The sequence below is a fragment of the Podarcis raffonei genome, chromosome 3 (assembly GCF_027172205.1).
Source record: "Podarcis raffonei isolate rPodRaf1 chromosome 3, rPodRaf1.pri, whole genome shotgun sequence".
NCBI classification, from domain to species: domain Eukaryota; kingdom Metazoa; phylum Chordata; class Lepidosauria; order Squamata; family Lacertidae; genus Podarcis; species Podarcis raffonei.
In genome coordinates this window covers 105,335,239-105,351,941 of record NC_070604.1, presented here as the reverse complement: position 1 = coordinate 105,351,941, position 16,703 = coordinate 105,335,239, and the positions used below count along the sequence as shown (strand labels likewise).

The window sequence follows — 16,703 nt, the reverse complement described above, 5'->3', positions numbered from 1 at the left end:
ATTAAGAGCACACCCCTTTTCTCAGGCTATTCTGCACCTATGGCGTTTCTGCAATATGAAATGAAAAAAGAAATGATTTAAATAAGCAATGAGATATATGGCTTTTCCTTCCAAGCTCACCAGTAAGAAGAGCCAGGGCATGGGGACCTAAGGTTGCTTATTTTAATTTGAAGGCTTATACCCCACCTCTCAATCAAATGGTTCCCAAGACAGTTTATAAGCAACTGAGAAGAACACCAACCCATACCCCAAACCCCCAAAGCCACCTCACCCCAAACCCCTTAGTTATTTGTCGGATGGGTGGGAACATGAGTTTACTGACTTCCGACTCTAGTCCAAGGGCAACTGGTACTTGAAGTCTACTTTTTATGGCAGGGATGGGGAAGCAAACTCCTGGCAGCTGCTCCTTCTCTGGCCAGAGGATGGGGCTAGGCTGGTCTTCCCATTGTCATGATGTTGTTCTGGGCAGGCAGGGGTTGAGGTCCCCAGTGGTCCTTGGTTGCCTGGCCAACAGCTATTGGCAGGCACCAGAGCTTGCTTTCAGTTCAGCGGTCTTAAAGGACCCCTGACCATTAGGTCCAGTCGTGGCCGACTCTGGGGTTGGGGTGCCCACCTCACTTTATTGGCCGAGGGAGCCGGTGTACAGCTTCCAGGTCATGTGGCCAGCATGACTAAGCCGCTTCTGGTGAACCAGAGCAGCACACAGAAACACCGTTTTCCTTCCCACCGGAGCGGTACCCATTTATCTACTTGCACTTTGACGTGCTTTCGAACTGCTAGGGTTGGCAGGAGCAGGGACCGAGCAATGGGAACTCACCAATAGGGATTCGAACCACCGACCTTCTGATCAGCAAGTCCTAGGTTCTGTGGTTTAACCCATAGCGCCACCCACGTCCCTTATTTAGCGGTCTTAGGGAACTGGTAAAGCTAAGAATCACCAGCCAGGGACCAGAGGCTCATAAAAGCCTGAAGTGCCAATAAGAATTACCATTCAGGTGACGTCTCAGCCTAAACAGAAGACGCCTCTGGTTCTTTTTGGTGAATTCACTTATTGGGAGCCCATGGTTTATATAAGTGGGCCCAGGATATTTTTGTCAGCACAGGAAAAGCTCTAAGGTGAAGTACCTTAGGTCTGAAGCTGAATGTGGCCCTCCAATCCTCACTCTCTAGCCCTCAAAACTCTCCTCAGGCTGCACTCCTCACTGGCCCTTCTTTGCGCCCCAAGTGTTTTCGTCTGGCTGGAATGTGTTCCTTAACTCTTGATAACGCCTCTTGCATCTCTGGGTAGAGGATAAAGAGAGATGTGGGCTTGAGAAAAAGCACCCAAAAGAGCACTGGGAAGTAACACGTGCACTTTCTCTGGTTGCCTTTAGGGCAACTGGCCAGGCTTGAAATCCCCACTGCGGGCTTGAAATCCCTTCTTTTGCAAGCAATGCCACTGTTACCTTATTTTCAGCTCTAGCCCTCTGACTCTTCTCAGCCGTGCAATGCGTGAGCCAATCAGCCTCCCAAATGTTATTAGATATCGTCAAAGAAGTCTTCACATGGGGTGCACATCACAACAACCACTAGCGGCAGAATCTTTTTTTTTTATTAAAGCCCTAAATCTTGGTGTACTTGCTCATGCTTGCCATGCTCTGAGAGGATATAACCTTACCTCTAGGTACATGAAAACAACAGGCTGTGCTTCTTGTGGAACGAAGTAAGAGAGGAAACGCAAAACTATTTTGAGTAAACAATATTACTGTTACGTACTGAGTTGAATAGGATCCAAACTGCAGCAGTCTGATTGGTCCTAGAACAATAGGATCCAAAAGGCAGCAGTCTGATTGGTCCTAGAACAATAGGATTCAGAATGCAGCAGTCCGATTGGTCCTAGAACAATGCAGCAGTATGATTGGTTGGCAGGAACTACCCAATCATGCTCCAGATAGAAGTGAATCCACAACCTGATTGGCTTACAGTAGAATTCCGGAATTAGCCAATCATGTGCAGCCCATTGTGTAAATAATGTATATAAAGCAGATACTTTGAGGGGATTCATTCATTCCTCCTCACCACTATGAGCTGAATAAAGAGCATGAAATCACTTTGCGACTCTGAGTATATTTCAATTACATTTGCTAGTGATGCTAGGAAGTAACAGAAGGCTGATCCATACAGCTGTTTGAAGGAGCGTCTCGACCCCCATTGTTCTACCCAGACACTGAGGTCCAACCAAAAGGGCCTTCTGGCGGTTCCCTCACTGCAAGAAGCCAAGTTACAGGGAACCAGGCAGAGGGCCTTCTCGGTAGTGGCACCCGCCCTGTGGAACACCCTCCCACCAGATGTCAAAGAGAACAACAACTACTAGACTTTTAGAAGACATCTGAAGGCAGTCCTGTTTAGGGAAGCTTTTAATGTTTGATGCATTATTGCATTTTAATATTTTGTTGGAAGCCGCCCAGAGTGGCTGGGGAAGCCCAGCCAGCTGGGTGGGGCATAATTAATTATTATTATTATTATTATTATTATTATTATTATTATTATTATTATTTGCAATGCAGAAAAGAGACCACATGTTTTCACTTGGCGTCAACCATTTTGGCAGTATGGGAGTCATCAGCTGCAAGCTGGGTTTTTACTTGTCTTGGCTAGCAACATTCAGGTCCATTGCTGGCTGGGGTAGTTGGGGCTTCGCTTGGTGAACGCACAATGCCTGATTATCTCAAATCTAATGCTTATTAAAATAACAATAACAATCAGGCTGTATTCAAGTATGTTTGAGTAGACCCGCTGAAATGAACAGATCTTGTTTCCTCCTTCTCTGGAAGGTAGGACTCAAGTCACGAGAAAGGAGATTCCGACTTAGAGCTCAGCAAACACCCACAGGGTGGGATATTTAAGACTCCAAAGGAACCTCATCCCTTCCAAGGCCAAAATAAAGCATGGCCACAGCTCTGGACCACAACATTCCTCTTGCCCCTTTTCAGCAGGGGTGGGGAGAACCTCAGGCCCAGGAATCAAAAGTGACCCTCTCTGCATTTCTATCTGTCCCTTGCCATCCCCCGTCACAAGTCCTGCTTTCTATCCTCGTTGACTGCTTTAGCCAAACAAGGATCTGTCCTTGAATTGCAATCTTGCTTCTTGCTCACTGCAAACGGTGTGAGTGTATGAGTAGAGACCTGATTTTTGTGTGGGTGGAATGTCGCTGTGGCGATCACACAGGGTCCCCGGACATTTAACGGTCTATTGATCCCTGTGCCACCACTGTGCTCGCTTCCCCGCTGCCACCAAGCCTTTACTCTCGGGTAAAACACTTAGTCCAGACAGTTGTTAAAATTGAACCAAATAAACAAGTTTATTTTATAAGCCTTAACAAGTTTATGGTTTCTCAGATAATATTCCTGTCAGTTTCTTAACCTTAGTTTCTTTACCGGCCTATAACTTCCTAATACCTTCTGACTGATTATCTCAACTGTTTGACTGACTCCTCTTAACAAATTCTCTCACTCTCTCACATCAGACTAGCCCAACCCACAGACTTATCCTCTCTATCTCTTCTCTAACTCCAGACTTCTGACTTCTCAACCACCCTAACTCTAACTCTAACTCCTCCCCTTGGGTTCCCATTGGTCAGTCATTTTACAATTAGTTAACCCTTTCCTTACGAACCCAGTATGATGTCACACACCTAGGAGGGCAAACGCCACAGTCGCCTACTGTACAAAGCTAAGAGTCACATGCAGACACTTGGTGCGAGGGGTCAGTGCATCTGGTTGTGCACCAGAAGGTTGCTGGTTCGAACCCAGCCAGGGATGGCTGTGGGCAGGATTCCTGCATTGCAGGAGGGCTTCTAGATGACCCTCAGGGTCCCTTCTGGTTGGTGGTAAAGCATAGCTGCCTTCCAAGCATTTCCAACTCTGCAATTCTACGATACTATGCATTGCCCCTGTGGCGGAAAAGGTTTCCCATCCTCTGCTTTCCAGAGACATGTTTAAACACCTGGAGGAGGAGGAGGAGGAGGAGGAGAAGAAGAAGAAGAAGAAGAGGAGGAGGAGTAGAGTAGTAGTTTGGATTTGATATCCCACTTTATCTCTACCTGAAGGAGTCTCAAAGCGGTTAACATTCTCCTTTCCCTTCCTCACCAACAACAAACACTCTGTGAGGTGAGTGGGGCTGAGAGGCTTCAAAGAAGTGTGACTAGCCCAAGGTCACCCAGCAGCTGCATGTGGAGGAGCAGAGACGCGAACCCGGTTCCCCAGATTACGAGTCTACCGCTCTTAACCACTACACCACACTGGCTGAGCATGAAACCCTGAGCATGAAAACCAGTGGGCTTAATTCACATGCATAAATGCTAGGCGCACACGCACTGAAGTATCTTGCAGAGTTGGGAGCTAAATGAGGATAGCAGGAGGAATATTGCATAAGGGCATTACCATATTCATCAATCTGTTAGCAACTAACAATATAATTCCACTTGCAAAAAAGAAAAAGAATATGATTGAGGGGAGGATGGGAAAAAGGAGGATGGAGAAAGAGCTAAGCAGCCCTTTCCAGCCTTTCGACTGCTATGAATTCGTGGGGGCCTTTCAAGCCTCTTCAGATGCAAATATTTAAAGACCAAAAAAATCAAAATCAAAGTCAGAAGTATAACAAGAATGACAAGGCAGCAAGGCTAGTTGAAGGCCCAGCCCATGTACTTGCTAGGGGAATGATAATCCTTAAAGGATGGCATGGAAGGCTTAATTTGCACAACGCTGATTTTGTGTGTGTGGAAAAGTAGATCTGCAACTTGGCTACTTTGAATTAAGAACAAAACAAGAGACAGAATCTTTCTGACAGAAGGAGAGGGAAAGGGGCAGCTGGGTTAGAGAGCTGAACAGAGAAAGGATGCACGTCTAGCCAACAAGGAAGAAAAATGGTATGACAAAGGGAGATTGTTTTGGCTTGCAATAAACCTGTGCTTCCAAGAAATTTAATTGTATGCTCCTATTAGTCATTCATTCTACTTACTGCTGAACCAGAAGCACTTCTAATCTATGGAACTAATTTACAGAGCACTCAGCAGAAATCAGATTGGAAGAACGACGAACTGTTTGAATCAGGCTTGTAAATCTCTGCTGGTCGGATGACCTGGGATGAGAAAATGTCACCTCCAGGCCAACCATACAAGGAGACTGCATACATGATATATATTGGAAGGAGGGTTTGATTTCTTTTTCTTCCACGTGTCAGAAATATCATCAGTAGTTATGTGCGGGAAAGCAAGATTCATTGCAAAAAATTATTAGCTAGCTATTTATTTATTTTGTGGGGGCTTAATGCTGTTTTGAAGAAGGTGCCATACCCTATTAGGCCCCCACAGTCCTCCCGGATGGTAACACCTTAGATAATGATCTCAATCCAAGACAATTTGCCCTGTAAGTCTCATGACCTCTTTCTGAGGAGGAGGAAGAGAAGGAGGAGGAGATGATCTCCATAGATCTCCTGGAGAAGCACTACGAGAATTGCAAAATCCCAAACTTGGCAACATAGGAAGAGCCCTTTCCAAGTGACAAGAACATTCCTGGGTTCAGAAGGAGGTATCCTTAAAGCAGCCTTCCCCATCCGGGTGACCTCCATATATTTGGACTCCAACTCCCATCAGCCGCAGCCAGCTTGGCCAATGGCCAGGGATGGTGGGAGTTGGAGTCCAACAACATCTGGAGGGTACCAGATTGGGGGAATAAACGGTTTGATTGCTGCTTCACCTCCATTTCCTGAGAACAGTAGCAAACGCTCCATAGATTGCCTGCCCTCTGCAGAACACATGCAAACCTACTGCTTGACTTGTATTACTTCTGACAGCCTTTTGTTGCTGGACAAACCATGTCAACTTGCCACTGATGCACAATAAAAAGGAGCACAGCTTAATGCTGGCTCATGTAAAATGCCAACTGCTCTGTACCTCTGGACGCTTTCCAAAGTTGATGTCAAGAATCATTCTCCCCAGCACTGCATAGGCAGAAGCAATTCTGTTTTTTTGTCTGGTTTTTTAAAAAGTGGATTTCTGCAGAATGAACCACCTGAGACCCAAGGCCTCCAGTCCTTTAGTAGCCACTGCAGGTAGGGGGGGAGGATGGATAGAGCTGATGTTGCTGAATTTATCCTGTTCCATTGGTACTTGAGTCTTGTGTGGGAAGCAGGTAGAATCTGGCAAAATAAAGGCTCATCAAGGTAGACAAAGCCAAACTACAATAGCCAAGGCCAGATCAAGTAGGCAAAGTCCAGGCAAGGTAGGCAAAGTGAAGTCACACCGAAGCAGGGGATGTCCAGTCAGAAGCTTGTGTACATAGATGACAGACAAAAATAGGACTCTGGATAGCTCCAAGCGAGCTGGCTGAAGCTCTTTCCTTTTAAGGTAGCTATAAGAAGATGTTGTTCCAGTAGAAACAAAAGCCAACAGAGGCCTTATGGAGGCTGGCAAAAATGGCTGGTGGGGTAAGCTCTTGCCTCCCTGGAAGAGCAGGCCGGGCTGTAGAGCTCCTCGCCTAATGTTGAAGTCCTGAACTTCTGTGAGGTTGGAGAGATGGGAGGTACTGAAGGACACTCATCCTCTTAGTCAAAGGATGGAGGCAGGGCCATGTCCTCTAACCAGGAAGTTCTCAAACAGGAGACCTCTGGTTTTCCTTTTCAGGAAACAGCCTGAGACTCATCATCATCAGAGACCCCCACCAGCCAGTGTAAGGTCTCAGAAATTCATGGCAAAGTTATGCAGAAAATGTACTTTTCTTCTCCCAGCTAGGTTGTGAAAGCAAGATGCAAACTTGCCAATGTTGAACCTTCGGAGATTCAAGGGCTTCCGACACCCAGGAATGATTGGAAGCACTTCCTTCTCTCTAAGATGCTAAGTTTGCTTCTCCTTAGATCCTTACCAAGGAAGCTTCTATGTGTCCCCTTGCAGTTTGCATACAGATGTCTTTATTGGGTATTTTCCTAGACACTTCCTCCCTCGACTTCAGTGCTTGAATTAGGAGGGGGCAGGGAAGGCAGGTGAGGACTAAATGGATTCCACAGTTCTCACCACTCATTCTTCCCAGTTTTTGCCACACCATGTCCTTTCATAGACTTCTAAAATCAGATCCTTAGGAAGCCATATCAGCAAATGAGCAGACTAGGCATCATTTGCCCCCACCCCTGTAACCCAAGCTCTGAACACAGGCGGCTATGGATAGGTAGCCTAATTAAACAAGACAGTGCAAAGTTACAAAACAGACTGCCCTACTCAGGTGAATTAGCAGAGAGACATGGTGGACAGACCAAATTATGGACCCTGTGGCCTTCTAAAACAACAGCTAAGGAGGTGAACCTAAAACATATTTCTCCCCCCGTTGTAATCTAAGATTTTAAGAAAAGCCCTGCCATATCAGAGGACCTATCTAATCTGGGATCCTGTGGCCAGAATATTATAGGAAGAGCACAAGCAGGGCTTGAGTGCTGTTGTTTCACAGAAGATGGTGGCATTCAGAGTCTTGCTGCCTTTGACCCCGGAGGAAAAATTTAGCCATCATGACTAGTAGATACAATAGCCATATCCTCCATGAATTTAGCTACCCCCATTGTAAACCATCTAAGGTGGCATCTGTAATCCCTGTGAACTGAAGGCTGCCCACCTGCAGCTCTAGCAGAAAGGAGGCTTAGGTGATGCAGAAAACCGTCTGCCGTGTTTGTGCTCAGAGTTGGGTTACTGGCACCACGTTGGGCTCCTTGGTCATGGCAAAGCCATTTCATAGGGAAGGGAGCTGTAACTGTAAGCAAAGGTGATTGACTGGTTGTAGAGCAGCATGTCTGTCTGGAAGTGGGAAGGAGGCCCAGCAGCGAGTGACCCACACGCTGACTGGTATTCCCTAGAGAGGAGAAGAGCCTGCCAGTGTAGTTGTGGGCAACCTGGAGACAAACATTCCAGCCCGACCTTGTAAAGTTCGCCGACTGTCGATATAACCCCACCTTTTCTCCTAATCTGAAATCTAGGTTCACACTAATCTGTCCATCACAAATAAAATAAATAAATACATTTAAAATGCTCCTACTGTACACACAACATGGGAGAACAGATGTTTTTCATCAGCTCGCTGTGCTGTGACTACCCTCCATTCCAACTGCAGTGCACACTGATGGTGTATTCATGCCAATATTTCTTTAAGGGCAAATATCTAATTTTCTCCCAGGGGATCGGAAATGGTTTGCTCAGTTTTGCTGGAGAATTCGAAGGGAGAATGCAGAGAGACGGGGTATTTCAGTCCCCCCTTTGCCTCGGCGTTGTGAAAGACGGCGAAATGGTCTACCTGGCGAGGTCTGCAAGGCTCCACACGGAGGGCATTCGGCCAACCCAGGGATCGAATTACTGGAGCAAAGTCTTCTGCGAGTGGCCATATTTGGTAAAGCATGGGCTTAGCTCAGAGAGAACCAGCAGTGGAAGCAGACTGGGGCATTGCAGTCAAGTGAAAAGGCTTAAAATAATTCAGTATTACAAGCAGAAGGAATAGGGGTCAGCTTAGGAAACGAGGCTTGTGGGCTGGGAAAAGAAAGTTTTGATATGCAAAGAGTTGCAGCAGCTCTCAGCCAATAGCCAACGAAATTCTGGGGGGAAAAGATTGCCAAATACTTCACACTCTCCTAAGGTCCCTGTTTACTAGGAATGACCCTTGTTTTCTGGTACGTATCCCTGTAAATTGTCCCCATTCTGCCCTTTTGCATTGAGACTAATAGGTTGTAATGCCTTTGGGGATTGACTGTGCGGTTTTCTTAATTTTTGTACAGTCCCTAAAAAACAGAGGTGCTTTATAATAACTAATAACAAAATGGGGTGAACACTGGAATAGAAAGCATTCGTAGACTTGGAATGGAATGAACCAGAGTTGAAAAAGGTCTTAAGCTTAATCCATTCAGAGCAGGAAGTTCAAAGGTAAGATTACTTTCAAGAGATGGCAGCTTAGTCCCTGTTTGAAGATGTGAGGGAGATCCCACTGTCCCACGGCTAGGCAATTGGTTCCATCCTTGAATTGCTCTTACTGTTAAGAAGCCTTTTAAATGGGGTATGTGTGGAGGGGTATTCTTTTTGTTTGTTACTATGTTATGTACTTTTGTGTTTTTATATTGTAAACTGCCCTGTGATCCTCAGATGAAGGGTGATATAGAAATTAATAATAATAATAATAATAATAATAATAATAATAATAATAATAGTAAAGGTAAAGAGACCCCTGACCATTAGGTCCAGTTGTGACCGACTCTGGGGTTGTGGCGCTCATCTCGCTTTATTGGCCGAGGCAGCCGGTGTACAGCTTCCGGGTCATGTGGACAGCATGACTAAGCTGCTTCTGGCGAACCAGAGCAATGCACGGAAACGCCGTTTACCTTCCCGCCAGAGCTGTACCTATTTATCTACTTGCACTTTGACATGCTTTTGAACAGCTAGGTTGGCAGGAGCAGGGACAGAGCAACGGGAACTCACCCTGTCACGGGGATTCGAACCGCCAACCTTCTGATCGGCAAGTCCTAGGCTCTGTGGTTTAACCCACAGCGCCACCTGCGTCCCTAATAATAATAATAATAATAATAATAATAATAATAATAATAATAATATAAACAACCATTTTTTGCCATAAAGGACTGTCACCAGCTAAAAACAAACCTGATACATTGCACCAGAGGTTTTTTTCCAGCAGGAACTCCCCGGAACTCAGTTCCGGCACCTCTCAGGTGGCCGCCATTGCAATTGTAAGAGAACAAGGGAGGTGTTCATAGTGAGTTCTGGCACCTCTTTATCTAGAAAAACAGCACTGTATGTAACCGTCTTAAAAAGAATAAGCAGACTTACCAGCCTGCAACCAAATCTGTTCCAGAGTCGTCCACAGCTGCATAGGCCCTTGCTTCAAGGCTGTGCTGTGCATGGTGACTTCAGACATGGCCTGCTCCAGACGCGAGGCTGCAATGGAAGACGCTCGCTGGGAGCCTGAAAACAAACAAACAAATACACTCACAAAACATTGATCTAGTTATCCAATCAAAATATTGTTCTTTAGCTAATGGAGGTGGGGAGTGATCTCCTTTCTCCATTCCTGATGTAAACCAAGGGTGAAAATATGTATATTAGGCAGCTTTCCAGAAGAGTCCAGAGCTGTGTTTGTCTTAAAGCAGGCATGGCCAAACTTGGCCCTCCAGATGTTTTGGGACTACAACTCCCATCATCCCTAGCTAACAGGACCAGTGGTCAGGGATGATGGGAATTATAGTCCCAAAACATCTGGAGGGCCAAGTTTGGCCATGCCTGTCTTAAAGAAATTAAATCTGTGAACCAGAAGTTGGATTCTGCCGTTTGTATATATGATTTAAAACTTCTTTTGCACAACACTTGGCATATTTTCTCCACTTTGTTCAGCTATTTTTTCATATTTTATTTTGGCTTTGCTTGTTATGAGGGAAAACATGGCACTATGCTCCCGAGCAGCCACAAATGTTAGATAGCAGCTGAACAAGCTTTCGAGATTTCAAGCAGGCATTGACCACACCTTTTCAAGCACAGCTTCACAACTCTGAGAACCGGAAACTAACTAGCTCAGCAGATTAGCAAGCTAAATTCCTGGCATTTCCAGTAAAATGCCAGTTAATTTCCAGAGAAATGGGTAAGGAAGCATGGCTGGGAAAGAAAACAAGGCTGAGACCCAGTACGGTTACCAACCGTCAGAGGAGACTGTTAAGTTGTGGGTGAACATATCAGACACACAGCGATTCTTCAGACAGCTCTTGTCTATTCACAGGCCAGAACAGAACTGAACTGAAGGGTTCAGCCAACCTGCTTATATAGAGCTCAACTACAAAGCAACAGTAACCATTTTCTGTAACTATCCAATCACTGAACGTCTCTTTCAATCCCTTATTTGCATATATGGACCTGAGTGAAAACTATCTACACTATCCCCCTGCTGGCCCAGGGTGAGAACTTCAGTACATAACAGAGACAGTAGTAAGCTAGGATGAAAAATGGTCAGGAACTCAGTACAAAGCTCATATATTTTTCAGAAGCTAGGTTGTGTGCCCGGTGCCAAAATGCTGTATTCTGATGCAACTTCAGTATACAAAGTAAATGGTATAAAATGATATAGAGAACCGGACCCTGTATTTGTTTGTGTGTGTTTTAAGGAAAAAATTATTTTTTCCTTTAGATCTCGCTGAGGGGCTACCGCTCACACAGATAACATTATGTCCTGCAGGAAGCCAAGAAAAGCTAACTCCATACAGTAATCAGAAAATAGATTTTATTTAAACATGTTTCCCACCATATTCACAGGCAACACTGTGGTGTCCTTTAGATGCTACGACTCTACACATGGACATCACCAGATGGGCAGTATCAAAATCAGATTGATTATATTCTCTGCAGCCAAAGATGGAGAAGCTCTATACAGTCAGCAAAAACAAGACCTGGAGCTGACTGTGGCTCAGATCATCAGCTTCTTATAGCAAAATTCAAGCTTAAACTGAAGAAAGTAGGAAAAACCACTGGGCCGGTAAGATACAATCTAAGTCAAATCCCTTATGAATACACAGTGGAAGTGACGAACAGGTTTAAGGATTTAGATTTGGTGGACAGAGTGCCTGAAGAACTATGGATGGAGGCTCGTAACATTGTACAGGAGGCAGCAACGAAAACCATCCCAATGAAAAGGAAAGGCAAGAAAGCAAAGTGGCTGTCCAACGAGGCCTTACAAATAGCGGAGGAGAGAAGGCAAGCAAAATGCGAGGGAGATAGTGAAAGATACAGGAAATTGAATGCAGATTTCCAAAGAATAGCAAGGAGAGACAAGAAGGCCTTCTTAAACGAGCAATGCAAACAAATAGAGGAAAACAACAGAATAGGAAGAACCAGAGATCTGTTCAAGAAAATTGGAGATATGAAAGGAACATTTCGTACAAAGATTACCATAATAAAGGACAAAAGTGGTAAGGACCTAACAGAAGCAGAAGACATCAAGAAGAGGTGGCAAGAATGCACAGAGGAATTATACCAGAAAGATATGGATGTCTCGTACACCCCAGGTAGTGTGGCTGCTGACCTTGAGCCAGACATCCTGGAAAGTGAAGTCAAATGGGCCTTAGAAAGCACTGCAAATAACAAGGCCAGTGGAAGTGATGGTATTCCAGCTGAACTATTTAAAATGTTAAAAGATGATGTTGTTAAGGTGCTACACTCAATATGCCAGCAAATTTGGAAAACTCAGCAGTGGCCAGAAGATTGGAGAAGATCAGTCTACATCCCAATCCCAAAGAAGGGCAGTGCCAAAGAATGCTCCAACTACCGCACAATTGCACTCATTTCACACGCTAGCAAGGTTATGCTTAAAATTCTACAAGGAAGGCTCAAGCAGTATGTTGGCCACCTTATGAGAAGAGAAGACTCCCTGGAGAAGACACTGATGCTGGGAAAGATGGAGGGCACAAGGAGAAGGGGGTGACAGAGGATGAGATGGCTGGATAGTGTTCTCGAAGCCACAAACATGAGTCTGACCAAACTGCGGGAGGTAGTGGAGGACAGAGGTGCCTGGCGTGCTCTGGTCCATGGGGTCACGAAGAGTCGGACACGACTAAACGACTAAACAACAACAACAACACATGGCTGGGGTTTGTTTAAACAACCCAGACACATAGATGGGGCTGATTCTGTGGAAGAAATACCTACAGCTGGTCCCTACTGATGCGGCTGAATCATTTAAAAGTTCTTTCGGAAGGACAGGAGCTGTTCACGGAAACACATTCCTATGCAGCTAAGGAAAAGGCTTTCTGAAAGATATTTCAGAAAAATACAAATTTAAAAAGCCTGCCATCCAGAAGCTCAGTGTCAGGCTCTCCCGGGAGTAGAACCAGTAACCATCTGATTCATAGACTTGTACCTAACATGGTGAGCTACCGGGGCTCCACAATGAATGGTTTCCCAGGGGCTTAAGTGTCCCTAGGTTCTGGAATGTCTCTGCCTGCCCAGGCCAGCCATTGGCTCCCCTTGACCTGGAAGAACAATAAAAGCTTCCAGGTCAGGTTGGAACTTTGCCAAGGCAACAACAGACCTCCATGTGCCTTCCCTTGGTGCCCAATTACATCCCAGCCATTACATGCAAATTTGGCCCCAGGAAAAGCTGTTCTGTGACCTGTATATATTAAGTGGGCATCTATTTTTGATTGGCATCCAATGCCCTTTTAAAATGTGTTGGGGAGGAGGGGATTATTAGGTTGTTCTTGTTCTTATTTTTAATATGTATTTTGTCTTTTTATATTGTGATTTTATGTTGTGAACCACCCTGAGACCCATGGGTATAGGGAGGTATACACATTTAATAAATAACAACAATAATTTTTGGGTATTCCATTGCTGTACGTGGGAATAGGTTCATCCCTTGGCTATTGGGAAGCCTCTTCAGGATTTTAAGAGTTCATGTATTGTGTTCACAATTCATTGATGGGTTTAGGGAGAGAGCATGTCTACTGACACCTGGATCCCAAGCCTGCAGGGCTTTAAGGTAGGCACAAGCCTCGGTCGTGTATACCTGAAGGAGCGTCTCCACCCTCATCATTTAGCCCCAGATACTGCGGTCCAGCTCCAAGGGCCTTCTGGTAGTTCCCTCACTGCGAGAAGCGAAACTACAGGGAACCAGGCAGAGGGTGTTCTTGGTAGTGGCGCCTAATCTGTGGAACTGTCAGGTGTCAAGGAAATAAGCAACTATTTGACTTTTATAAGACATCTGAAGGCAGCCCTGTTCAAGGAAATTTTTAATGGTTGATGTTTTATTGCGTTTTTAGTATTTTGTTGGGAGCTGCCCAGAGTGGCTGGGGCAACCCATCAGATAGGTAGCATATAAATATAAATATAATAGTTGTTGTTGTTCTTGTTGTTGTTATTACCCACCCCCAACAGAGTCAGATTGAAAATTCGCCATGATGAGCATTGAAACCTATGTAGAGATGCAACAGGCAACTGTGGGCGGTTGCTTTGCTTGCTCACATAAATCTTTGATTACTGTCTTTTTTGCTCTATAAGACTCACTTTTTCCCTCCTAAAAAGTAAGGGGAAATGTATGTGCGTCTTATGGAGCGAATGCAGGCTGCGCAGCTATCCCAGAAGCCAGAACAGCAAGAGGGATCGCTGCTTTCGCTGCACAGCGATCCCTCTTGCTGTTCTGGCTTCTGGGATTCAGAATATTTTTTTCCTTGTTTTCCTCCTCCAAAAACTAGGTGCATCTTATGGTTTGGTGCGTCTTACAGAGCGAAAAATACGGTATTTAGTGAATGTATCCCTCACGTCACACTCATGGGAATAAACAGCCTACTGCCAGGAAGCCACTTCACAAATCCTGGATAGGAAGTCTACCTTCATGCAAATGTCTGCGCTGGGTTCGGGCTGCCAGACATTTTCTGCTTTGTTTCTCTTACCAGAGTCGGTGTCGTGGGCATCAGGGAGAGTGAGATACATGCTGTTGTGTTTCTTGATTGGCGGCGCCTCGGCCAGGCTGCTTTCCTTCTCCAGATCGCTGCAAGGGAATGACAACGGCCACAAGGTGACGGATGGTTGTTTATGGGAAGCGCAGGAGAAACAGGCCTACCAAGTGAGCATCATATCTCATCCAATTGCCACCAGCTCTGAAAGCTGAAAACATCTGTGCCTATGTGATAGCGGCTGTCAGAATGCACCGTGTTGGGGGGGAAATTTCTGTCGAAGAGATGGGAATTGGTTGTGTCACACAAGCAACGCCCCTGCGAGGCATTCTGACAGAGCAAACTAGCAAGGCGATGTGGAGACGCTGCTGCTGGTGATGGACGCAGCTCTGAGCAATTTGGCACATTTCAGTCAAGCATAGTTTAGCCCCTCCGAAAATGCGGCTTGCCTCTCCTTTTCCTCATTGCGTAAGAGTGGAGATCTCTGTTTACCTGGCTCTAAATAATAATAATAATAATAATAATAATAATAATAATAATAATATCATCTGGGGCACGGCTTGACTAACATAATTAACCTATTTTCGAAGGAGTTGTTTTAGGCAGCACGTTGATAGGTTTAGAGAGAAATGAGCCACATTTATCTATTTCCGGAACAGTAATTTTCATGACGGCGTGCATCCATGTTTTTTCCCTTCGATGTTGCAGCTATCTTTTATATCTTGTTAATAACTTTTTCTTTTTTTCTGTGGCTTACATATTCTCATTTCGAGGACTGCTGTTGTTATCACCCTCTTATTTCTGTAACACTATTCATAGGATAAAGAATTACCTTTTTAAAAAAAATAAAAAGAGAGATATTTATTTATTTATTTCCCTCTTTTCTATGGTATTTCTGTTCGAAACAGCTTGCTGAAATAGATAAATGGGTTTTTGAGGCTGCCCATCATGGCGAGAGACTGCCTCGCCTGAAATTTCCATCTTCTCCATGAAGAAAAAGAAGAAGAAGAGGAAGAAAAGGACATTAATTTAAATGGGGAGGGGGAGAGGAACATACTGCCATCAAAGAAATGTCAAAATTGTTTCCCCCTTTTTTTTAAAAAAAGAAGGAAATCACCAAGAATTTGAAATCATCAACTAAAACAGTAACACACACACACACACACACACACACACACACATTTCAGGCTGCAATCCTAATCCCCATTTACCTGTCAGCTTTTGGAAAGAGGCAGAATGGTTTCAATGACATGTCAGAGCCCTGGCACCTCCTTCACAAAGCCTTCTGGAAGCTTCTGCTCAGCTTAGGGAAGGAGGCGCGATGCTCATGTGCACGACGTCAGAACGTCACACACATGACATCGGCCTCCCCCCATGCCCCTCGCAAGCTAGTGGCTCTGGCTCTAACTGTTCCCCTGTAAAAATATTTCACTGCACACCGGCCACCCCTGGGTGGGCTCAAACCACCAATCTTCTGGTTAACAGCCAGATGCATTATGCTTCTTAAGAGACAACAGAAAGGGAATCATATCTGCTTCCTACTGGAGAATATTCCAGAGCGCAGGAGCCTCCAAAAGAAAAGGCCTTGATTTGTATGGAGGTCAACTGAACCTAAGCTTCTGTGAGGAACTTAAGTGTTGGTCAGAGGTTCAGAAGGGTTTTAAAGTTCAAAACCAGCATCTTGAACTAGGCCTGGACATTTATTTGCCACATTTATACCACACTTTTCCTCCAAGGAGCTCAAATGGTGTACGTGGTTCTCCCCCTCCTTATTTTGGACTTGGACTTGATATCCCGCCTTTCACTACCCTTTAAGGAGTCTCAAAGCGGCTAACAATCTCCTTTTCCCTTCCTCCCCCACAACAAACACTCTGTGAGGTGAGTGGGGCTGAGAGACTTCAGAGATGTGTGACTAACCCAAGGTCACCCAGCAGCTGCATGTGGAGGAGCGGGGAAGCGAACCCGGTTCACCAGATTACGAGTCCACCGCTCTTAACCCCTACACCACACTGGCTCTCTATATCTGTGTGACAACCCTGTGAGGTAGGATAGGCTGATTGACAGTGGATGGCCCAAGGTCACCCAGTGGGGATTTGAACCCTGGTCTTCCAGGGCCTACTTCAACCTAGCTTGTCTAGTAACTGGCAGCCCACGCTGTTGCCTTCAGATAAGTGGCATGTATGAGAATGCCGGCTCAAACCTGTCAACAGCACGGGTGGCAGCCTTTTGCGCTAATTGAAGTTTCTGCAGCATCT

General features: G+C 45.2%; 1 protein-coding gene and 1 long non-coding RNA gene across 2 annotated transcripts in view; one reads left to right on the top strand and one right to left on the bottom strand.

Annotated features, from left to right (window-relative positions):
• TTC7A (tetratricopeptide repeat domain 7A) overlaps positions 1 to 16,703 on the bottom strand; it is a 183,632-nt gene that overhangs the window by 48,897 nt on the left and 118,032 nt on the right. Inside the window, exons 17-18 of the mRNA XM_053383388.1 lie at positions 14,446 to 14,543; positions 9,845 to 9,979 (exon numbers count right to left, since the gene is read on the bottom strand). Coding sequence (XP_053239363.1) covers positions 9,845 to 9,979; positions 14,446 to 14,543 — 233 coding nt within the window. The remainder of the gene's footprint in view (positions 1 to 9,844; positions 9,980 to 14,445; positions 14,544 to 16,703) is intronic.
• Positions 13,021 to 15,236, top strand: LOC128411237 (uncharacterized). Its single transcript, XR_008329735.1, has 3 exons — positions 13,021 to 13,179; positions 14,449 to 14,618; positions 15,051 to 15,236. It is a non-coding gene; the product is annotated as an uncharacterized LOC128411237 (long non-coding RNA).